Source organism: Nesoenas mayeri, assembly GCF_963082525.1.
Source record: "Nesoenas mayeri genome assembly, chromosome: 5".
Taxonomy (NCBI): domain Eukaryota; kingdom Metazoa; phylum Chordata; class Aves; order Columbiformes; family Columbidae; genus Nesoenas; species Nesoenas mayeri.
Genome location: NC_137548.1, coordinates 66723086 through 66747956, shown reverse-complemented (window position 1 = coordinate 66747956; position 24871 = coordinate 66723086). Strand labels below are relative to the sequence as shown.

Here is a 24871-nt window from a genome sequence, read left to right as displayed (position 1 = left end):
ATTAAGGAGAGTAGTTGCATGAACGGGGAGTGAGGCAAACATGGGTTTTCAGAGTCAGATCCTTTATTGCCTTAAAATATGGGTAGGAAACGCCATCACGTCTAGTGAGAGCTGGGTGCCTTTTATTAGGAAATTTGCCTTTTTAGTTCCACTTGGATCTAACTGACCTACTACATTGAGAAAAGGAGATGTGGAAAATGTAGCATCTGCTGGTACAAAATCTCATGTGACCGCAGCGCTGTGGCCATAACACTGACAAAATCATGGGCCCTCTGGTTTGTATTATGTTTTTATTGTCCTTGCTTTTGTTTTCTGTTATGACTATTTCATTAAGTGGTATACTGCAGCCTTTGAATACAGGCTTGTTCTCCTGGGGACAAGGCACGTGATGGAGCGAGTGTATTACCCTCGGGTAATATGTTCTATATACCATAGTAATAGATGTGGTGGAAATGCCTAGATTAGAAAGAGAGGAATACCTGGGGATTACAGCAGTGTAATAGAGTTCTGCCAAGAGAAAAATCTATGTCCTCAATTTTTAACCTGGAAGATGGGGATAAGGTGACTGTTAACACTTCTGATTTCAGGTTAGACCTGAACTTGTGATGGAACAAAATTCGCCCAGTTTGGGTGCCAGTGGGAGAAAGAAGTTAGAAGTTCATGCATCAAAAATTCTCCCAGCCAGCCCTGTTACATGTATTTCTGATCAAATACAACAACATAGTGTGAATAGGAACTTTTGAGACTCAAACTTGGCAATAATGAGATGTTTCCCATTTCCTAGCCCATAGTTCAGACTGTTCAGCAGACTCATGCCTCTGGTGTTGCCTTACTGTTTATTAAAGTCAGTAAACAGGTTACTGTTGCCCAGTTGTTTTCCCTTTTAGTCTTGTTTTAAAGATAACAAATGCGATTAGCTATGCAGGCAAGGTAGAGTTTTTGTCTCTGCAGAATAAACAATGCCATATGTTGCTAAATCTTTTTATGGGGTGGTAAACACATATAAATGGTGAAATCATCTGAGATTACCCTGGATGTCTTTCTTTCCACAGTGCCCTTCAGAGAGGCTCCCACCTATTCAAACAGAAGGCGGAGACCCCCGAGCACCTTGGCAGCACCTCGGATCTTGCTTCGCTCCAACAGTGACAACAATCTGAACATCAACAACCTCCCCGAGTGGTCAGCCTCCTCCTCTGCTTCTTCACACCGCAGCCTTTCACCTCATCTACTTCAACAGATGCAGAATAATCCTAATGGAACTGTAAAAACTGTGGGGAGTTACACTCCATCCTCCCGGAGCCGGTCGCCATCCCTCAACAGGCTGGGAGAGGATGCCAAAAGGCAGCAGCACAGGCACATCAGGTGACTTTTTGATTATTTGCACATGAGATCCCCCCAACGTTATCATGCTGGGCTGCCATGTTCTTTTATACTCTTTGTGTGCCCACTTTATCTAATATACAGGTAGTAAAATCTCAGCACAGTGGGATGAGTCCAAGTGTGACTATTTTAATTGGAAGCTCCAGTCAAAGGCAGCTGTTTGCTCACAGAGCTCCAGCAGCCAGGCAGACTTTAAAGTTCAGCAAAGCTCAGCAGTGACTTAGCACTGAATTTGCACCTCCAAATCAAGGTGCTAGTGCCTAGTGCTCAAGATCTTTCAATAGTCGAGATAACGACTGCATTTAGCAGCAAGGTTAAATGTTTCTGAGATACTTGGCCCCTTCATGAAACTATTGGTGCTGTCTGAAACCTATGTTGGTGCTGCTCATGGGTGATGAAGCAGAGACTGTTTAAGTTCTCTTACCTGTAGATGTGTGCTGAACAAAGAGTAAAATAGAGGGAATAAGTGGGGCTGTGTAGGAGCCCGGATAAGAGCAAAGTGGGCTTCTTGAGATGACAATGATTCATGTCCTGGCCTTCTCATGGTTATCCTTGCTGCGGGATTTTGCATACTCCATGACTTTGCTGCTTTTTCTTTCCTCGTGAATTACAAATGTGATCTAGCAGGCACTCTCTGCAAATACCCTGCAGCTATGTCCCACTGGAGAGTAAATCCTGACTAATTAGAGTGATGTAGCTATTGTAAGTAATATAATAAAACAGGGCATTGTGTCTAGGTTTTGATCACAAATGGGGGCTTCAGCTTTATGAACAGACAATTACAGCTTCACTTTGAGGAGGACTTGGAAACTACATCTGTCAAGTGTGCAGGCAGTGGAGCTGCACCAGAACAAGGGCTTAAAGCTCAGAGCTGCAATATGAAGGGAGACAGAGCTGAGTACTGATGGGCAGAATTAGAGCTTGAATGTTTTGGCCAAAGCTATTTAATTCCATGGTCATTTAAAATGTCAGGCTTTGTCTATCCTGTTTGCTAATATCAAAAACTAGGCACTGTTCAGAGTAGAAAAGGACATGAGTGTTGTTAGGAAGTGCAGCTGTTGGTTTCTCTTTGTCATTTGTAGGTGTAATGGATCTTTACTCGAGTTTTCAAGCCAGTAAAACAAAACCTCATGTAGTTGAAGCTGTCACGTATTACCTTGCACATCCTTCTCTCCTTGGCTGTAGGCACCCAAACCGACAAGCTCTATTTGTGATAGCAACAGTGATGCTGGAGAGCGGAAATACGGCGCAGTGTAAAAATAAAACAACATCTGAAATGTAGTGGAAGGATCAGGATGTACATTTCTTATGCCAGTGGTTTCATGCAGTAGAGCAAATTCATCTTAACATTGTTGTAGGTTACAAGATTGGCAAAAGCTGATTTGATTATAATTTGGGTGACACTTCCTCCCAGGGACTTGTCTCAGCTTGAAAACATGTTTTCTGTAATGAGGCTTCACTTAGGTGAGGAGGTGGATGTGAGGTGCTTTTCAGAGAATGAGTGTCCTCACATTGCACTGGATACCACTGATGCCACCAGAGTGGGAGGTTTAACCTTAGAGTCAATGGTTATCTTAGCTGGAAGTGATGAAAAGTGCTTTTTCATCAATATTCTGGGGATAATCCACTTCCAAACTCTTCAAGTATAAATAATCCTTTGAGGAGGGAACAATTAAAAAATGTTTTTGAATAAGGAAACATTTGTTTGCTTTGAGTTTGTTCAGCCACTTTCCTCTTCCCTTTCTGAGAGCATGTGATTTGGAAAACTAGCACAACTGATAGTGGCAAACAATTTAATGCCTGAAATTTTGTGGAAATGTAGTTGTGATCTCCCTCTTAGTGCATCAGTATCACAGCCACTTAAACTGCCACCCAGATGCAGAGTTTCCTACGTACCATCAAGACTTGTTTCAGAGGTGTCCAGAGTACATCCAAGTACTGAGAAGAGAGCTGGAGGCTCTCTAAATTTAAAGACAACTAAAAGGTTTTTATATATATATATATATTATTTTTTCCTGTGAACAATGCCTTTTCTTGCCACAGGCCCATTTTGCATTCATGAATGGCACCTTACGTGACACTTTCCTCACAGATTTTGTTTAACTGTGTGGCCACCTACTTACTGTCAGCTAAATGTGGGAATTGTTGCTGTCTCTGCTTATTATTTGCAAATAATACATTCACTGCAAAGCTGTTGTTCCCTTTAGATGAAAAAGCCCTTTTTGACATAGCAGTAGATTGGGTCCTGGAGCAGAAGCAGCCACAAGGGGTAGGTTAATTAGTGGAGAAGGTCAGAGTATGACAAAGGGTTAATGAGGTTTGTGGGGTCTGTATTGTGGAAAGGAGAGGGATGGAAAGCGATGCTGGAAGGGGTTTGTGTGATTTTTACAGCTGGTGTGGCTCAGGTGTTTGTCATTTTATGAGGCTGCTGCTTTTCATACCAAACTGCTTTTGGGTGAGGGGAAACTGGGAGCAGAATAGGAGCTGGATCACGGGTGGCCGCTTTCTTCTGGGTGAAACACATCTACACGTCTTCTGAATTCTCCACATCCTTCTCCTGCTCCTTTGTGACATGGGTTTCGCTGGGCTGGGAGCCCAAGCTGGGGACGAGGGCGGACAGAAAAGATATTTTTTGAAGAAGTCATCTATATGATGTTGCAGCCCTGATTTCTATTATTAAGCTTGTCTGGTAAGAAATGATGCATTCAGTGCGAAGGATCAATGTGCCATTTCCCTCTCCTCTTTCAGTAAGAGAGAAAATGAATGAATCTTCTGTCATAGGAGTTAAGATGCTGAGATGTAACACTGTGAGTAGCTGCTACCAGGAGAGGCAGAAGATACAGCTTGATACAAGTGGAAATGGGGTGTATAGCATCAGTTTATAGATCTGGATTTTTTTATGGTAATGACTGTTTCTTCACTTATGAGGAAAAAGGAATGGAGCAAAAGAACTGAAACCCACATGTCATCTTTTCCTGTCTTCTTTTCAACAACTGTGAGAGTTGGCTGAGGTTTCTGGTGCAGACTCCATCACAGACATGCAACCAGAGCTCGCTTTTAAACCCTTAAGTACAACTTATCTTTATTACCACCTGTTCATAGTAATAGAAGAACTATTCCAAATGGTAAAGAAGTTACTGCAGGAAAATGGAAGCGTTTGTGATGCGAAAGATACACTGTGTTTGTTTTTCTATCCAGACAACTTGTTCTTTATTTATAATGAGAGTGTTACTGACTTCTGTTTTGGTCAGAGATTGGTTAAAACAAAAAGTTCGAAGAAACAGTAAACTCCAGCCCTTGTATTTCATTTTGCTTGCAGAAGTTTGAGAGCTTTTCTTTCTCCTTACAAGAAAGTAAGCAGAGTGTTGCAGTACTTGACAACCATTAAATCATTCTTCTTCCTTTGGTACTCTATCTTTCCTCATAAATCTTTTGAATATTCTTCTTTCTCATGAGCACTTTCTGTTCCTAGACTTTCTGTGTTGAGTCTCAAATTTTTATGATTTTTTTAAAGTTGAATAGTAGTGTATTGCAAGTTTGTTAACAATATCTCCTGTAGGTTTCCCACCTTCTTTTAATATTTGCCTCTTTCTTGCCTTGTATTTTTGACAGTTCACCTGTTTTTCCAGGGGTTTATTAGTCATCTTATGCATTGTTCTCTGGCTTTCAATAATTTCTTTGTTATATACCATAAGTAGATTGTGTGTTGTTTGATGATGTATGGCTTATCTGGGCACACCATGCTGAAGTCATTGGGGGAACTACTGGTAGCCAACAATAAGAAAAGATATTTTGGATAATATAATAGTCAGAAGAACCAAGCTTTGTGCAGATCTCAAGTTTAGCTCCAGGCCTTGGAGTGATGAAGTAACTTGATTATTCCATCCATTCCATTAATAATTCAATTGTCTTGATTGTTCAGTCAACATTACAAAATTACGAAGATATCCATTGCCAACAATAATTGTAAATACTGACATTTTAAAGTCTTTCTGACAAATTGTTTTTAATGTACGATTTGCATATAAATTTTAAACTTCATCAGGGTCTGCGAATGCACAAGTTTAATTTGCAGAAAAACTAAAAACTTTGGTGTTATGTGTTTTCATTTCTAGGCCATCATGGTCAGATGAATATTGATCATGTTTCATATTGAAAGATTTCAATCATGAAAAGCATGTGTTTAGGATGAAAAAACCTGCATTTTCTCTGCAGATTTATGTCTTACTGTGAGACAATTGTTATTCATTGCTTAATTTAATCCTGCTATTTTTATGGTAAATGATTAACTTTGCCCATTTTAAATACCCAGTTAATATTTTTTAATTTCAATTTCCAGTGCCGTTTACAGTCCTGGTGCCAACAAGGATACTCTGGCTGCCTTGGATTATCAGGGTCCAAAACGCAAGCTTTACAGCGCTGTACCTGGGAGACTTTTTATTGTCATAAAGCCATATCAACCTCAAGGAGAAGGGGAAATTCATCTGCACAAAGGAGATAGAGTCAAAGGTGAGTATATAACTAATTTTGAATAAACATTTTCCTCTGCTAAATGGAAATTTTATTTTAAAATTCTCTTCTATTTTAGGGGAAAAAAGGCTTTTATGCCTTTCTTTCTTTCTTTCCAGGGCATTTTGCTCCTACTTCTATTTTGTAAGCAATACATATTCAGCTACTATTTTAATTGTGACTTCAAAGTGCTGCTAAAATTCACAAATATGAGCAGTAATAGCAGCATTGTCTTTCACACCAAGCATGTAATTTGCTTCTGTGGGCATTATAGAAAGAAAACTCCAGGGTTTTAAAAGGTTGTAATCATGTCAACTATCTAAGCAGCTCAGGAAGGAAACAGGGGTAAGGTCAAATCTGTTTCAAGCCCTTTCCGCAAGGAACCATTTATTGGTTAAGTGGAAAAAAAATCCCGTCATGAGACTGAGGATAAGTAGCTAGAACCTACTGTAAACATTTTGGGGAAGAATTGTGGCAATGCATGTATAATTTCTGTCCACTGATGCACTTCCCAGCTAAGAATATGTTAAAATCAAAGCTAAACTTTGCGTTATTATTTTGAAGACGTAAGTACACCCAGGTACAGCTGAGAAAGTGGGTGGTGTGTTTTACGGGATTGACCTTTCAAAGGGAGTGTTGTTACGCTGTTTCAGCTGCTGTTTTGCACATCCAGGTAAAACTGGTCATGAAAGAAAGGAAACCATACAAACCAAATACCAGTTGTGGAAATCAAATAAAAGGGAATGAATTCAGTGTCCTAAATAGACGTGTTAAGCAGCTGAAAATTTCCTTGCAACTGAAACTACTTATCTTGCAAAGTAAAACTTCAAGTATCTCCTCCCTTAAACCTGCAAACAGGAGTTGGAAAAAAAATGGGGAGCGATTAGAAGGCATTTTTGTGTTTTTACTTTTGGATGTGTCTGATTCTAAAGGGTTTGTGGGTTTAATAATTTTCATTGACTCAAGCCTTCAGAAGGTATAGGACAGAAATCTGAAGAATGCCGCACTTAAAAATAAAACGTATGCAGGATTTATTTTAAATGCAAGGATGAAGGAGGAAGGTTAAACTTAGGAGAGCTGGTGATGTCCATAGGGCTGAAAAAGTAATTTTGTAGTTCTATGAGATTGTGCCCTGATCAGGTAGGAAGCAATGATTATGATCTAAAGAAAATAGTGCCCAAGAACTTTTGGAAAAGCCCATACAAACTCTTCACAAAACATTATAAAATTTCCCAATTAATGAAGGTTATCTAAGCTAGAGTAAAATTAATAGAAGGCAAGCAGAAGTCTTAGGAATTTCTTGGGAGTGTCAGATATCAAATAAAATTCAAGTATTAAAACCAAAATTCAAATAAAATTGACAGAGTTTTACATGGTTTGGGAACCAGCTTTGCAAGCATCCAGGCTATGAGAATCAGTGCAAAAGAAGTAATGCAGAATAGCGCTTCATAAAAGCCTCTGGGTGTCAAAATAATAGGTACAATCTAGAGAAAATTAAAGCTGTCATGCAAAAATGGAAAACAAATTAAAAGCAAATGTGATCTTTTCATACTTTTACAGCAGATTACTGGCTCTCAGGTTAAAATGTGAAGGCCTGGGGTCTTCTGTATGGAGTATGGAGTTCTCACTTCTCAGATGATTGTTGATTAATTAGAAGAAAATGAAAAATGTTGCATATAGTGAGAAAAAGATGTTAAAAAGTGAGACTTAAGTACACTCCAGAACTCTTTGCTTATTTGTAAGCTCAGAAAATTTAATACGACCAGGAAAGAGTGGCAGTACCTACAAACAATGCAATTTTGGGCGTCATAAATGGTACTTAACTTTCTACACTGATTGTGTTTACAGAGATCTAGGAGGTGCCAACAGATAAAGAATGAGGATGATTGAGCACCAGCTTCTTTTCTTGGGGGACGTTGTACACAGTTGTGTTTGACTGACTTGTGGAATTTAAAAATGTAGTGATGTTTTTGTTTATGTAGAAGATGTAACATCGACATAGATTCTTGTCACTGGAATAGAGACTCCAGACTTTCTAGAGAAAGGCAAGACAGAAAATGTGTTCCCTGGCAAAAGAGGCAACAGTGCAACAGGTTTCTTGGGATACTGAATGTTGTAGAGGCATTTGTTATCTGGCTGTTCGTTTACATGAAAATTGGAGACTCTTATGTGCAAAAATATCCCAAGAAAAAAGGATTTAAATTTCAATTAAGAGTTTAATATTTTAAAAAAATATAGTTCAAGAGCCATTGGGTCTAAGTTATTATGGCAGTAACTGGGAAACAACACAAGAAGAAATTAGTCCACTTTAAAAATCTTCTTACAATATTATGGTCTAAACTTAAGACTAATGATTTTTGTGGGGGACACTAACCAGTGAATGCCAAAATGCTGAAACAGAAAATAAGATTGTGTCTGGTCTGTGAGTTTTGAATCTCTGTTGACGGGGAAAACGTATGTTTACTGAAACTGACTGTAAATTAATTATTAGTCCTAGAAGAAGGGAGACATGCCCATCCAACATCAAATCATCCCCGCAGGGATTATTTTTCCATCTTCAAGTATATTTTTTGCATGTAGAATTAAAATCTGGCAGAGGTCTAGCATTTGCAGGCATACTTGTTTTAGAACATTCTATAGAACTTTGATGCAGTAAAGTCTAGTGAGATTTCTGTGCATGTTGATCTGCTTCTAAAAAAAGTTAGGAAAAACAAAAAGTGCACAAAGGGTTTGTCAGTATTGCTACTCAGGATGAAATCTTTTGGAGCATAATTTAAGGCTATTTGCATGACAAGGCTGGAACGTGGTATGACAGACTCCCATTGTAATCAAAAGAAAAACTTCCAGAACAAGATCAAGTCCTATTTCCCGTTACAATGTCAATGGTTCCTCAGTTGTCACAGAAAATATGTCAGAATGAACACAACAAGGTCACATAGAGAATGGGAAGTCCAGGTAAAAAGATAGTGATGCTTTAAAAAGGTCTCCGTTGTGTAACAGTTCTGAGGAAGCCGTTCAAACTTAGCATATGTGACAAAAATCGAGGTTCAATTAAACCTGGATTCGCGTCCCTGTTCCAGCCTAAATGTAATTGTTTCTAGAGAGTAAAAAAAAAATTACTCCGGTGTGAGACTGATAGGCATCCTCTCCATCATCCAAAAGCACAAGCTCTTATAATCCTCAGTGTTTCTTGTGCGATGTGCCAAAACTACTGGCTCTAAGGAGGTCCTGCTTTTTTTCCACTCTGTACCAGCTATATTTTTGTCTTTCAAAAACCTTCTGAGTGAGACCATGATCCATTCAGCCTATAGTTTGGATTTTCTGGGGTTACACAGATGTGTTTGGGGTTTAGCAACTCACTGTGTGCAGTGAATGGAAGAAATGAAACAACATTAAACCCCTTGGAATCCAGTTTTTCCTCACTTTGGAACCACCTTAACCTCACATTTAAGAAGCAGAAAAGCTTTCTCTTCGCCCCTCTCCTCTGCCAGCTTGGTAGCTATGCTGTTCTGTATAAAACACTGGTGCTGAAGTGCTGGTTTCTGGGATGGTTTTGGGGATTCGAAGGTGTTTTGTTATTCTGATCCATGTTCGGTCTGACCCTGGGGAGATGCTAATCACATGTTTGCCCCGTGAGACTAAGCACAGCAAAGATGTAGCAAGGCATTTATTACAGGGATAAACCCCCAGAACAACATATTAGAGAAAGGGATTAGTTGGGAAATGTTTTTATGGATTTTCTTTTTTCACTTGGTAGAATTAGAAGGGTCACGGAGAGGGATGAATTCTTAAACTCTTGATGAAAAGTGCTTTCAGAGGAGGAAGATGAGGCAGATTTTTGTTTTCCTTTCTAAAACCGCCAGAAGGGCATGAGTAACAATAGTTCACAGTATATGATACAAGGAAACTGCTCAGAGAAAGCTGTGAATGGGCAAGGTCCAAAGAAAATATAAATTAAACAAAATGGCCTTGTATTAATAGGATATTATGTAGCCTGTACAAAAATATCCACTTTATTTTTAGTTGTTAGTCATACATACTGACATCATTTGTGTGTCTGCCACTCATGAAAGAAGGGCCATGGCTGTTGTAAAAATAAATGTGATATCTTTATTTATACAAGAACAACCCTCATCTTATGTTTTCACAAAAAAATGAAGAAAAGGTAGCTTGATTCCCCACCGAAACACTAACACATTTTGTTTCTTTTTTCATTTTATATCTAAATTCCACAGCAATAAATCTGCCACAAACCAAACACACATATATAAAGTATCTTTAAGATGTATTTCAATCAGCTTTTGTGTTGCTAAATTTAATTTTTACAGTGCAAATCAAGTGGCCTCCTTTATAACAAATCTCAGATGTAGGAAGGGAATGCAATGCTCCAAAGGTCTTTGTGATCAAAGAATTAGCAGTTTTCTGGTTCATGAAGGTTAAACAATCCAGCAGTATCCGTGCATCCTTGAGAAGGTTACCTTGGATTCACATCTGTGCTGGCGTATGGTGTTGGAAAGGTAACAGATCTGGATATCCGTCAACATGGTGCAGACAATCTTGGGTCACTTAGAAACAAAACAATCAGAATTGTTATCAGAATCTATGTTGTATTAAACTATACCTGAAATGCATAGGAATTATCCCAGGAAAGAAAAGACCACATGGTTTCCTGGTTGAAACACTTTGAGAACTTTTGACGTCTCACCCTGCTCTGTTTTGTTTTTCTTGTCTTACTATGTGTTTTTATAACATTTCCATTTACCATGTGATTTCTAGTTATTTCTTCCAATGTCAGGCCCCAGATCATAGTATAGGTTGTCCATGGGTGGCTTCCAACTGTAAATTTTCACTTTCTTCTCTTATTTTTGTTGCCTGCCCTGATATGACTAGCTTCTCTCACCTAGAAGGTAAACAGAATGCAGGACTAGTTTTGAAGAATGCTTGATTTCTTTAAGTCTTACTGTAATTAAACAAATTTTCTAGTGCTTCGTATCTAGAAAAATAGGGAGTTATTTCAGTATCCCAAATATGTTCCAACAGACTTTTTCGTGACCCTTCTGAGATGCCTCCTGTGCTGGCATAGTCTGAAAAGAGTTTACCACACCCAAGATCTGTTCTCAGCTACATTCTTTGGGGTCACAGAAACCATAGTAATTCAGTAGTAGTGATTCAAGCATGTATTCTAGGCAGAAAGTCGGTAGTTCTCAGCATTAGAAACACTGACCCTTGCAGCACTACTTGTATTTCAGTGTGATCTCAGACAGCAGGGCAATCCAAATATATCGCTAGCATTTTCATTTCTTGCGAAATCTACTTGTAAGTCATTTTGAAAAAGAAAGATTATTAAACCCCTGCTGTGCTTGAAGATATTGCCAACAGACAGCGCTTGCGGGCAGAAGGAAAGTTGGTCCCCCAGGCTTTTGCACTAGTTAGATTAGTAAATAAAATACTGGAAAGGGAAGAGCCTCTGAAATGATGTTTTGTTTCTTCAAGAGCATTTTGTACCTTGTGTAAATAAGTATGGCAGCAAAATTTAACCTAAGAGGTTTTCATAAGTATTGTTTTGCTGCTCTTTTATATGAAGGATGAAATTAATGTGAAATGGAATATTAATCTTACTCAGTTTCACTGGTTTATTTTGCTTCCTTACTGTCTCCTGACTTGATCGGTTTGATTTAAATTCCGAACATAAATAATTATGACTCACCGTGGATAATAACACAACTAATTTCTTCAAGTTGCTTGTATCTGAAGAGCAGGAGAGAGTTGTACTTCTAACTGATAGTCAAAGTTTTGTAACGAAGACTTTGCTCCGGTGTCAGCAGGAGAACTCTTGCTGTCAAGACTGCAAGAAAGTGATTTGGACATAAACCCATCCACAAATCCCCATGGTCTTATCTCTTGCCTACTTAAAACCAACTTTCCTTGAGTAGTCAGTGACTGGCCTGAAATATTCAGTATATGGGGAGTACCAGAAGACAGAGAGGAGCTATGAATGGTGTATCATCCAACACAGTAGTCCAGGCTCCAGATTTGTGTTGGTTTGAGACCTCTTCCCAGATTAATGCCTCTCCTCTGCATCCCCCTGACCTGGAGTTTGGGAAAGAAGAGCAAACTTGACTCTCTCTGCACCTTTCTCAACAGAGATGGTGGTCATTGTTACAAACAGATGGGTTTTTCTGATGCTCAATTTGAATTTCTGTCCAAGATTGAAATCTGTGCAGAAGATTTGTTTATTTTCTCTCTCCTTCACTATCTCCAAACAATTTGAGAGACACACAAATAACAGGAAAAAGATGATCTTCATAGAAAGTTGTTGGTAAAGACTTAAAAAATGAAGAAAAAACATACAGGGCCAAACCTTGAACAGCACAGCTCATTCAGTTCTGTTTCAGTTGAGCCCTATTTTCTCAGATTTAGAAGATTATGTGCAGATTATTGTATTTGTAGATTTTGATGTAGTGAGTGGTTGCTCTGTTAATAGTCACTGTCATCTTCTCATGCCGAGGTCCTTTTCCTGACCATTGCTTGTTTGCACTGTTTCTTTCTTGAGAAAGCAGAGGTGATAAAAGTCGAAACGCTGGTTTAAGTCAGGATCTAGCCTGACACTGATTGTGACCATGGTGGCTGGGAGCCTAAAGTTCCTTAGTCTTACCTTCTGCTTGCAGTGTGGGTGGACATAGAGATTCTGCACTAGGCACAGGGAATGACACTTAGAATAATAGAAGTCAGACAATTAAATACCAAATTACAGGAAGGTACGGTTGCTTTTCAGCTACACCAGCAGAGCCACTTACATTACAGAAGGGTGAACGACTTGAAGCCACAGTTGCATCACACTCTTGTTTTGGAGGCAAAACTGGAAGTTCAACGTAAGTTTTAAAAGTCAGGAATATTTTCTGTCCATGTTATTTCCCTAATTTGATTTTCTCAGTTAGGTCCCACAGCCTGAGATGGGAAAGAACTGCGGAATTTGCTTCTCCGCCAAAGTGTCTGTGGAGCTGCAGTTGAATCTGACTGCTCAGGTTAATTATACAAAATAATTAAATGTGGATACACAAGGTTTTCCCTCCAGATAGCACGTGGACTGCACAAGGACATTTTCTACATGGCAGCTGGAGCACAGTCACTTGTTTGCATGCTGGAGGCCTTAATTTTGTTGTCATCGGGGCGATAGACGATGACTTCTTCCCTAGTTGTGTTGCACTGATCTCAAGTTATGTCAGTCCCTCTTGATTAATTATTTGAAAAGCCAGAAAGGGGCTGCCCAAAAGGCAGAACAGACAGATCTGCTCATCGTTAATCACAAGAAGGAAGCGATATCTGTCAGGAGTGAGGTGGAGTAGGTAAAGAAATAGAGTAACATTGCAACTAAAATCAGATTTGAAGAAAAATATATCTCTTTAAGAGACAGCAAGTTGAAGGTGTAACTTGTGCTGACCTTCAGTTCTGCTGTGTGTAAATCTGAGTCAAGTTGTACTTCAGACACAGAGACCTGTCGCTCTGCACAGTTCTCGTCTCTTAATCTCGTTTTCAATTTACCTAGTTGTATGCAAAAATAGACCAAACATTGAATTTTGCTTACATTGATATGTGTACTTATGAAATAAGTCACCATTACAGCTCAAGGTTAGGAACTTACATTTTTAAGTTGTAATCACTTCAGGGGCTGTTTTAAGCAAAATTGCTTTCATCATTGAAATACGTATTCTTGCATAGATTATCTGTCATTTGGAAGCTCTCCTTCCTAAAGGCAGATAGTTCTGAAAATTTACACAAAACAACAGGTATTTCTACAAGAGAAAAGCCTAAATTATAATTTTAAGTATTTCTGCGAAAAAGAAGTTAGGTCTCTACTCTCTGAAAAATAAAAATCTATTTTAAAAAAGCAAACCCAGAAGGTTTTCACATCAAGACACAAAACCAGAGTTCAGAAGGGCCCTGAATCTTGCTTAGTTAAAACTCACATGAAAACCCTTTGCATTTCATTAGGAAAATGGCATATTACTAAGGCATTTCAGATACATCCTGTAGAAGCTATAAAGACAGTGGCCTGAACTCCCTTACTGAAATTTCAACATCCCAAGGAATTTAGAAATAGAATACACCATCATTTGAAGGAAAAATATACTCTCTTGATATACTCTCTTGAATTAGACTGATATTCAGGATAATTATTTAAAGACATTAAAATATAAGATCCTGATAGGCACTTGCTTTTGCATGTTTTCGTTTTTCTCAATTGTTTGGTATTTGTTCAGTTTGGATTTACAGTTTTATTCATATAGTTGAACATAATTCTTATTTTAAACTATACTTTTGGTATGAAGAGTCACATCAGGATTCATATGCTACTAGAACCTTAATTTTACTCTTATAACATCAGATCCTTTTTGTAATTCATGTTATGTGTAAAGAGACTCTGGCCTGATCTTGCCATAGCAACCACATCTTTTGTTTTTACTAAAATAAAATGGAAAAAAAAATACTTGATATGATAAAGCTTAATTATTAATTTTAGGAAAGTTATCCATTGTTACATCCTTCAGAAAGGAAAATGTTGATGTGAAAATCTCTTGCTGGTACCAAATTATCTATTATAACGTATATCTTAAGCACTACTTTAAGAGGGAAAAGACAGAAATTAAGGCCTCATTCTAAAAAAGCATTCATGGGTACAAAAGATAAATTGTATTTTTTTGATTTGTCCTTTAAATTCTCAATTATCTGCGTTGGAATACATGAAGTGTTGCCAATTTTTACAGATATGTAGATTATTATAGCTTTGGGTCATCCTACAGATTTTCTTATTAATGGTACCAGGTAAGATACATTAAAAAAGATTATTTCAATTTTGTTGGTAGTTCAGAATCATCTAGATCTCAACTTACACATTTTGAGTATTAGGTCATATGTGCTTCTCCTCCATCTCATCAACAATTTGTCTCTGTACATCCCTGGCTACCCCACATTTGCCTCTTGGCTCATCGTCGTGCCTCTTGCAGTTCCATCAGCCTTTCCCCTCCTTTCTTGCTGCCCATAATGGTATTTTTTCTTGACAGTAAATCCAAAAGAACCATTATTTGTTTGTAGCTGTAATTTCTAGACAGGCTTGAAACAGAATTGTGAAGGCTGACTGTGTTCTGGCAACTCCTCATTTCTCCTTCTACCTCTTTTTTGTAGACATTATGTCTTCAGGCAGGTCTATGTGTATTTTTTCTTTACTATTGCTATTAGTAATCACTAATATTTAATAATTCATGTAATAATGGTCTAAAGTGCAACTGCTTTTTCTCTGTAGTAATCACTCTTTGCCTTGTGCTCGCAGATGGACTTACAAAGCAAATTTCTTTTCCCATCTTGATTTGGATGTCTTATCAGCTGCTGCTACCATAAACACATGAAATTACTCTATGGGTGCGAAATATCCAACTTCTTTCTTACAGCGCAAATGCTTTTTGGAGATGGAAATATCTGTGTAATTTGGAGCATCAAAGTAGCAGATTTGACAGATTAATAAACTACTGAATGGGGAAGTCTTTCTCAATCTCTAAGGAGTTTTGTTCTCCTGATATTACCAGTTTGTGAAGTGAAATCAGGACTGAGATTCAGTGCTGAAAACTCTCCTCAAAACCCCCTAATTACTTGCAATAGAAATTGTTCCCTGCCTCACATATTGAAATTTACTTCAGCTGGAGTCTTAGACTCACTTTTACGGTTTGAAGTTAAATCAATGTACAGTAGGACCCTACAATAATGATAATATTTGTATATGTTATTAATCAAGTTTTCCTACTTCCTTGTCTCATATATAAAAAATGCACTTTATTCTTATGTGAACAGAGGTTACATCATTAAAAATATATTGGAAGCTGATGAATACCCAATATATATTGCATGAATGAATAGGCTTCTGTTTCATGTAACATTGAATTATCAGATTGACTTTGCATGTAAATGTGCACAGGCTTTAAACATTTTCAAGAGCAACAGGAATTTGTTGACATATTTTTCATTAATTATGCTCCAAATTTATATTTATTAATATTTTAGGTTTTGCATTATTTATTTTATTACTGCCATTAAAGCACAGATTTACTTTCTTCATTTTTGCTTGCATCTAAATGTAGAGGTGAAATATTTTATTCTTGTGTTAACAATATCAGTAGGTGAAAGAAAAGGCATAGCTACAAATTTTCTGTTCAGCTTCAGTGTCACTGTAGAGTTTGTGTCTTCCAAGGTCAGTGCTGTCCGTCATTATCCCATAACTACCTGGGTAGGTATAGATTTCTTCATATATGTCAGAAAGGTGCTCGGTAAATTGAGCATTTGAGATCCATCGAGGTGCAGGATTTTGCAATAATGGATCTGTTTCCTGGGGCTTAATATATTATTCTTATTGACAGTGATGTGTAAATATGCAGCTCATGGAATCTGTATCTCTGAATTTCCTACACTAAAGGACTTAAAATTGACATATTAAAAACATTTTTCTGTCAAATATCTATTTTTATAGATATCTGTGCTTTGTAAGTAGTACCACAAATGCCTTGGGATTGCATTAATGAGAAACTAGGCAAACATTTAATTTCAAATGCAATTTTACAGACTTCTTACTACCTCTTTAGTATTTTTATTGGGTTTTTTTTTTGCCTGTCATTGATTTGATTTTCATCTTACTCTATAGTAGCACACGTCAGGTTCCAATTCAATGCCAGTGAGTCCCAGCAGTTTCACCCATACGGAATTGAATTGCAGTCAAGCTCAGGGACTATCATTTTAAACCAAATAAGGTTTGTTTTAACAGCACAAAGAATGTGTTGGAGATCATCAAAGTAGCTCTGAGCAAGTTAATAACCCTCCCATACCGAAATACCCTGCAGAGAGATTATTTCAGGTCAAGAAAACGATATGTGTATGTTAGCAAAGAGATGTACTTGGGCTAATTAGCCTTGATTGTCAGCAGGGCCGTTAGCTTGGCTGGCTGAGCATGCGGCTGATGGGACTGGGCTGTTCGGCTTCCATGGGCTTATTTTTGGGAGCTCAGGGACCTCTCCACCGAACATCATGTTTTGGACAGATGTACTCGGAGGAGCAGGGTTGTCTGAGAGAGCTACATTCCCAGTCAACCTACTTAGAAGAGCGAATGGTATTTTTGTTTTTCTATAAAATCACCTTTGTTCCAATGTTAATGTGTAGCGTGTTTTTAATAGTACATTAATGTTCTTTTAAAATAAACATACAGTGATTTGTGGGAACTTCTATAAAATTAATTTAAACATAATACTTGGCAAGTATTTAGGGTCCTTTCAGTATTGTAATTAGTCTCCAATTGTTACTAGTAAAAATATGCATTGTTGTTCTGCGGTCTTTTGTCACAATCCCTGTTGAGCCTTAAGATTAGATTGTGGTTGGACACGATGATCCTGAGGGTCTCTTCCAACCGAAATAATTCTATGATTCTATGATTAATATCAAGGTAATTAAAACTACAGATAAAGCTTTTCTCCTGTTGGTGAATCATTCTCCTCTCTATTCTCTGTGTCTTTTAACAAGAAAAATCATTGAAATGTTTCAAAAGGGATTGGTATTGTGTGTCACACCTGTGGGATATTCAAGTGTTTGCTCTGCACTCAAACTGTTAAATCACATTACTCGACCTACATTACAAATCTCTGGAGCTACACTCTAAATAAAATAGCTTGTTTCCCTAGGAATTATAAAACATACGAGCTATCAAAATACGTATTATTGAAACTCAGTTTTAGTGTGAGTTCGATTTTACAATGGGTTCAGCTTCATTTGAACAGGCAAGGTAGTACGACCATGCCTTTATACTTGATAAAAGCAGCAATGAGAAAACTGAAAACTGAAAGAATTATGTGAGGGCCAAGAAAACTTGTGAGAGAAATAAATTTGGGAAGAGGTTCTGAAGACTGATCAGAGAGGGTCACATTTAAAGTTTTCTCTATGCCCATTTAGAGGTACCAATATTTCAAGTTATTGTACGACGTTTGCTTTTACCAACGTGATATTAAATTATTACTGAGAGCGTTATGTAACTATTCATGGTATTTACATAAGAGAAAAAGGATCTAATGCCTCTTATGTCTCTTTTCTATTTAGTTTTAAGCATTGGTGAAGGTGGATTCTGGGAAGGCAGCACCCGGGGACATATTGGATGGTTTCCTGCAGAGTGCGTTGAAGAAGTTCAGTGTAAACCAAATGAAAGCAAACCAGGTAATCGGATCAAGTTCCTGTTCAATCTTAATAATGACAAATGTGATGTATCTGTCCAAGCAGAGAGGCAGCCCAGACACTAACGTGTTGTACAGCAGCACGTTTGTGCAATACTAGAAACTGCCGCATTAAAATAGAAAGCTGGGTTTATTGATCAGATTTTGCTGGATGCTCTCCAAACAAACAGTCTTTCTCGTGAGGGACTGTGCTCTGAAGTATTGCAAAATCGTTTACACAGAGCTGTTTGCAGATGTTCTGTAAAGCATTATGCTGCATTTTATTTTCGGGCAGTATAGGAGAATGGTTAATTAGACAAATAAAGAAGAAAAACTGGCCAGTCATCTCCTGATCTGAGGTGGTCATACAATGCATTCAGCTCTTGTTCACAGCAGTAAAGATCCCGCTGTTGACCTTTTCCTAAATTTTAGAGGAGGAGTCCATTAGTGGGGTGTCCCATTTACATCCTTGCTGATAGTGAGGAAATAGAATCCTCCTTTATCATATCCTTGTGCTGCCGCGGGTAAGTACAACAAAAGTGACTATAAGCAAAGAGTCTTTGCAGTTCTGGTATAATAAAAGAAATGTACTTTGAAGCCTCTTATTTTAAGAATTACCTACCATCTCATAATTTCACCGCTTTTAAGAATTAAGATATGAGGACATCCTCTCTAATTAAAACCTCATTATAAATGAACTCTGAGAACATAATTAATGTTCTCCAGGAGTGTATGCAATTTTAAATTAACTGTTGACGTGGTTTGGATCTCCTCTGGCATTGCACAGACAATATACTAAAATTTCTGCATTGTATCATTCATTCATGAACATTATTCTTTTATGTATGTCTTTATAAGCTGCACAGGTATAGTGTTCTTTTGTTATATATACCCAGTGTATAAACATGAAAGAATGAAATAGAGTGCACTGGACAAGAGAATAGTTCCAGAGTAGTAAGGATTTGGAAATATTTATTAGGTTTTATAATAATTTTGATTTCATCGGTGTGAAAAGGATATACTTGCTTTTCTATTTCCCTTTTGAAAGAGAAAAAGAAAAGGAGGCAAAACCAGATCTAGTATTTGGAGGGAATGGATTTAGCCTCTGAGAATAGAGAGAGAATAGTTATGCAGCTCTTCAAAGGGCTTAAGAACAAATCAGAAATTGAAGACGGAGGAATATTAAACAATAAGAAGATTGAGGTTGGAATTGGCAAATCTAGGAACAGTGCTGTTCTCAAATACTGGATGTAAAGAGAGAATAACAAGTTGCAATTCCAGTGTAACTTCATCTGTTGGCAACATTATGGAAGCTGAATAAATTCTGTCAATGTGGAACATAAGCTGGTGAAGAGCCACATGTGAACTGTTCTGAAGATCCTTTAGTAAAACCTCATGGGCACTTGATTGAAAGACTTCAGAAAGATGCAGTTTATGTAAGTCATCACTAACACTTTTATTGGGTCTATCATGGCAATTCTGCATTAAATTTGAGCTCCATTGAAGTTGTCTTCAAATCTGACAAAAATTCCGGGAAGGGGCATTAAGGAAAGTTCTAAAACGTGAAAGGAGTTTTGCACCTTCTTTAGATATATAAAGTGGTTCCGAAGAGAAGGTAATCAAACTTGTGTGTCAAAAATCCTTAAAGACGTTTTCAAGAAATACTGTAGAAAGAAAATTCAGTATATGATATGATAGCTTTAATATAGAACAAGATTGGTTTTGAGCAAAAATTTCTTTGATCATTCAAAGGAAAATGAAAATTAAGAAAAAACATTGTCACAAGAAAAGCAAAAGGATTACCAAAGCTGCAGGTGTTGAAAGAATATCAACAGAAACATCTTACACATTATCTGACGTGAAATTACAAAAAACTTATGCCTTGTGTCTGCCAAAACACCAGAGCATTTGCTCCAATTTATACCTTTTCCATACTGTTGTCTTTCTGATTGTTTTCCTATTTGTTTATAGTATAGTGTGCATAATAATGTCAACATAGCTAGAGACTTTAAATATACCATTCTTCCACTCCAAAAAACATTAAAATTTAATTTAAAAAACACAAAATTGGCACATTTTCTATGCCTTTGAGTGGCTGTCTTGCAAAATGACCTGCACCCAGAAGGCACAAGTGCTTCTCTCTGTAATGCAATAGATGTTGGAGGTATGAGTATGAGATACATGTAATCCAGAGTAAGCGCCATATTATTATTGAAATGTGGTATAGACTGAAAGCAGCTGATGATGGAGTAGCTCTGTGCAGTTAGCTTCATTCCCTTTGCATGGGAACCAATGGAAATGAAAGAGGAGAGCTTTATAAGCAAAAATCTGCCAGTACTTCCTCTGAGGACAGATGCAAAAATGTGTTAAGCATGGTGAAATGATTAGAAATTAAATTAGGTCTGCTGGGATGGCTGAAAGAACATCAACTGAGAAACATCACAAACTTGTGCGAGTTGCAAGAATTTGCATCATGGACTTTGCAAAGCAGCAAAACTTCTTATGATAATGATTTAGAAAGCAAATCATCATAATGTGTAGGGAATGAATCTCAAAGTCAGCCTTTTTCAGACCAGCACCACAGTTCTTTCCTACAAATAAGACTGAGGAACGTTTCTTCAAACAGCTTCTCTTTGCTGTTAAGTTTGAATAATTATGTTTAATAGCAGCGTGTCGTTTGCGTGCCGTGACTGAAAGAAAGAGAAATAGTTCTTGGAAAAACCCAAACCACAATTAAACACGATGTGCCCAGTAAAACCGGCGGGCAGGTGTTTCGTGTCATGCTGATGTATAATCTCACTTGTAAGACAAGTTCCAGGGAACTTTCATTGCCATCCCGACTGGCGGGTGGAAGCGGGCAGCCCAGAGCAGCACCTGGCTCCTGGGATCTCTTCAAAGACATCACGCTAGCTTGGCAAGTTCTGTTTTCCAAAAAAAAATCGCGTTGACTGGCATTAATTCTATATCCCTTCTTTAATCCTTCATTAATCGAGCCTTGTAGGAATTATGCCATTTTTTTGCTAGGATTGATGCCAGGCTTACAGGCTTTTAATTATCCAGGTTGTCTCATTTGCCCTTTAATAGCACTGGCACAGGACCCGCCGCCTTTCCCTCTCAAGAAGTTTCCTTGACATTTCGAGATCTAATGAAAAGAGAATAATGACAAAGAAAATCGTTATCAGTACTCTGCAAAGTTCTTTTGCCTGCTTTTAAAACATTCTTAGCCACAAAACCTTCGTACCATCTCGTTTTAAAAAGTATTGCCTTACTAGCCAGTTTTTAACATTCTCCAGAATTATTCTTAGACTGAGAGTATTCTTTCAGATGGGGTTGAGGCATCTCACTTTTTCCCTGTACAAACACAGAATACAAATGGTACATATTTCTTCTTTTTCCTATGTTATTCAGTAATGAACCAATTCCATTCTAAAATTTATTTGTATTCCTAAATCTGTGAAAATATGCTGTGTTGTGTTTGGGGTTTGGTTTGTTTGTTTGTTTCCTAAAATGATCTTGGTAGATTGAAGAAAGTTCTGCACAGGAGAAACTTCATTCATATAAAATCCAATTTAACTAAAATCTATGCAAATGTGAGGTACTCCCTTTGGTTAAGAGACATCTTAGAAGGATTTATTAGCCAAGTGCTGTTGGTGCTGCAGGGAATCACAGGTTGTCTTGGATCTCTGGCAGCCGTAGCTTGCATCCACTGAGAATATGTTATGTGACATAGCTTTATTTACATTTTCTATCTATAAAAAACCCAAGACTTTTCATTTTACCAGTTTATTCTTCCCTTAAAATTCACTTTCCTGCTTAAAATAGTAAGAATTCCTACCTAATACCTTCCAATAGCAAATGAAGCACAGAAGAATCTATTGTCCGTAAAACCAGCTGTCCCACCAAGGGAAGATGTAGTTTTCTTCCTTCTATTTAAGTTTAGGTATTTCCATTTGCTTTTTTTTCCATCATAGGTTATTACTCCGACTTGAGAGATTTACTATAAAAACGCTTTCTGTTAGACTTGTGATTTTGTACTCCATGCCTGTTAGAATTCAGAGATACAGATTATCCGGTTGTTCATATCTGAGATGAAAAGTATTCATTTATTTTTCTAGGTAGAGATTACCTTTAATTACATCCTGTCTTTACTGATTATTGTCCTACTGATGTGCCTGAAGACCTCTTAGATTTTACGAATGATACTGAAGTGCAGGCAGACTCAGCATGTCTTTTAGTGATTCTTTCTTGCTGTCTTTCAACTCTTGGCCTTTTCTTGAGTTCCAGTTTATTTCAGACTAGATCTCATCCGGCCACGTGGCTTGAGTGACCATTGGCGGTTGTTCAAGAACTCCTTTTTCCATGAAAAAGTCCAATTTGCAGACTCATGTCTGCTCAGTCCTGTGGCTGCAGCAGAGCAGGCGGCACTTATTAATAAAAAGTGTATTCCTGGCTGAATATTCCTGACTAAAGTGCTGATGTAGATGCGCCCATGCTGACCTCTAGTGTCACTGGTGCTCCGAGCAGACACTACTGAGCATCTAAGCTGGGATTTCTCTCCCAAAATACCTGTACTTAAATGTTTGATATAGCTTCTTCATAGATTTCAAGCAACTTGAAAAATATAGTGGCAGATTCATATGGTTCTCTTTCCCATTTCTTTTTACCTATGTAATCATACATGGATGTTATAAACAGAAATTGCAGCGTTCCTTATCTGACATTCCCTCTGGATTTCAGAAGTTACCAAACAAGTCAAAGTTGTGTTAATAAAATGAATGCGTTGCTACACAGACTGCTATTTCTTAACTAGAGAATTTTCTTTATTCTGCATTTTTGGTTTTTAACATTTTGTGCTATCAATAAAACCAGATTTATTCCTCATTTCCACCATCCTTTTATATAATCAGCACAACACTTTCCCAGACTTTGCCTGTGAATTGAGGAGCCCCAGCTGTACCAGTGGCTGTTCTGTTCTCTGTGCACAAGTGTCTTGGCACGTATTGGATCTGAAAGTTTTCTTCCCCTTGTCTGTCACATCAAGCTGCTTTCTCCGTGCTGCCTTTCAGAAAAGTCATCAACATTCTTTGACTGCTGGAATATATCTGGGTGCTGTTGAGAAGAATCAGAGTTGGCAGAAGGGGTGGGTGTGCCAAGGACCCGCTAATAGGGGAACAGGGTGGGTGGTTACACACACGCCACTGCACAAGTTACAGCATTGACTGTGTCCTTATAGACACATGTTGTCTGCCCGAAGTGCTGAAAAACTGAATTTCCCCAGGTTATGCTCTTATGTAGCTTATAGTTAATTTCAAACATCCCTTTGTGAGAAGGATGCGTGCCAGAAAATTAAATTTTCATTTTTTTTTCCCTACATTTTTAAGTGTATCCATGCAGGGATGTGGTAGGTAGATTACAAAGAACTGATATCACTGGGTATACCCTGTGATATGCACTAAAACATACCACAGAAATTTGGTCTGTGTGTGTGTGCGCATCCCATTGCATCCCAGTGTGGAATAGAAATGTAATATGCCGAGCCTGGAAGTTCCCATCCCCAAACCCTCAAGCCCAGAGGAGATGGTGGAGCACATATTCACAACTAAGGATTTATTTTCTGAATCGAAAAGGAAATAGATATGCACCCATCTCAACCTGACATGCAAGCAGAGCTCTTGAATAAAGCCATCACACTTCTTCTTCCCGTAAGTTCAAGGTCACCTAATTTTGTCAGTCATAGATGGACAGTTTAAGGTGCATTTGAAGTCTCTCAGTTTGCATTCAGATATTAGTTCCTGAGCTCATGAAATGTGTAAGTTGTAGCTCTGCTCATTCTAGAAGGATAGGAAACTTTGATTTACCCAATTTGCTGTTTGGACACAATAGATACCCAGAACATAATCAGCTGTGAAAGCAAACCCTGGTCACATATGAAACAACTTTTTCCTGTTTTCTTAAGATCAGTTCTTGGTAGTTATTTAGGTAGAAAGAGAACTATAAGAATATATGGAAACATTTAAGAGATTGTTAGAATTCTGAAAAATTCTCTAAACTGAATAACTTTGAAAACCGCCGGAAGGAAGAGGGTTTCAACAAGATCCTGCAAATAGGAGATGTTACCTGACCAGATGAGTGCCTCGAGCTTTTTGATAAAAGGTTTTGATAAATGCTCCTTCTACATCACTTCACCTTGAATAGAAGGTACCTGTGACAAAATTGTCATGCAACTTAAACTGATTGACATGAGGACAAGACGTTACAGCAGCTGGAAGTACTGAACAGAGAAAACATAAAAGTAAATTATTATATAAGAAAGGAAAGATGTGGATATAAAGTCAGCCATTTGAAAATGGATAGGAAAGCTCAAGAGATTAATATGATATCTTTGTAATCCCAAACAGAGTCCTAAATGTGAGATGTGCAGTCCCACAGGTGTGTTTAGTGAAGTTTATCCATGTCTGTTTGAGGAACGTTGTCCAGCTGTCAACCTCTGGTACCCAGAGCTGAAACTGACAGGTCAAACACTATTCATCCTGCTTTGAAGGATGCTGTCCGAAGCTCTGAAATAATCTTTTCTGCCTTGCTTTGGGATTTTGCACAACAAACCACGTGGCTGACAGGATTCTGAAAACTTTCATCTTTTGAGAAGCCACAAAATATCCTTCCCATGTACAGATTTTTAAGTAAAAAAAAATGTGAATAGATGACACAACTCAGCACAGTGATCATCCACAAAGACGCTGTGTTCT

The 24871-nt window shown here is 37.9% G+C and overlaps 1 protein-coding gene across 1 annotated transcript in view; it reads left to right on the top strand.

Annotated features, from left to right (window-relative positions):
* SHANK2 (SH3 and multiple ankyrin repeat domains 2) overlaps nt 1-24871 on the top strand; it is a gene marked incomplete at its 3' end in the record, with an annotated part of 271702 nt that overhangs the window by 78380 nt on the left and 168451 nt on the right. Inside the window, 3 exon segments of the mRNA XM_080345299.1 lie at nt 1053-1362; nt 5720-5889; nt 18016-18129. Coding sequence (XP_080201425.1) covers nt 1053-1362; nt 5720-5889; nt 18016-18129 — 594 coding nt within the window.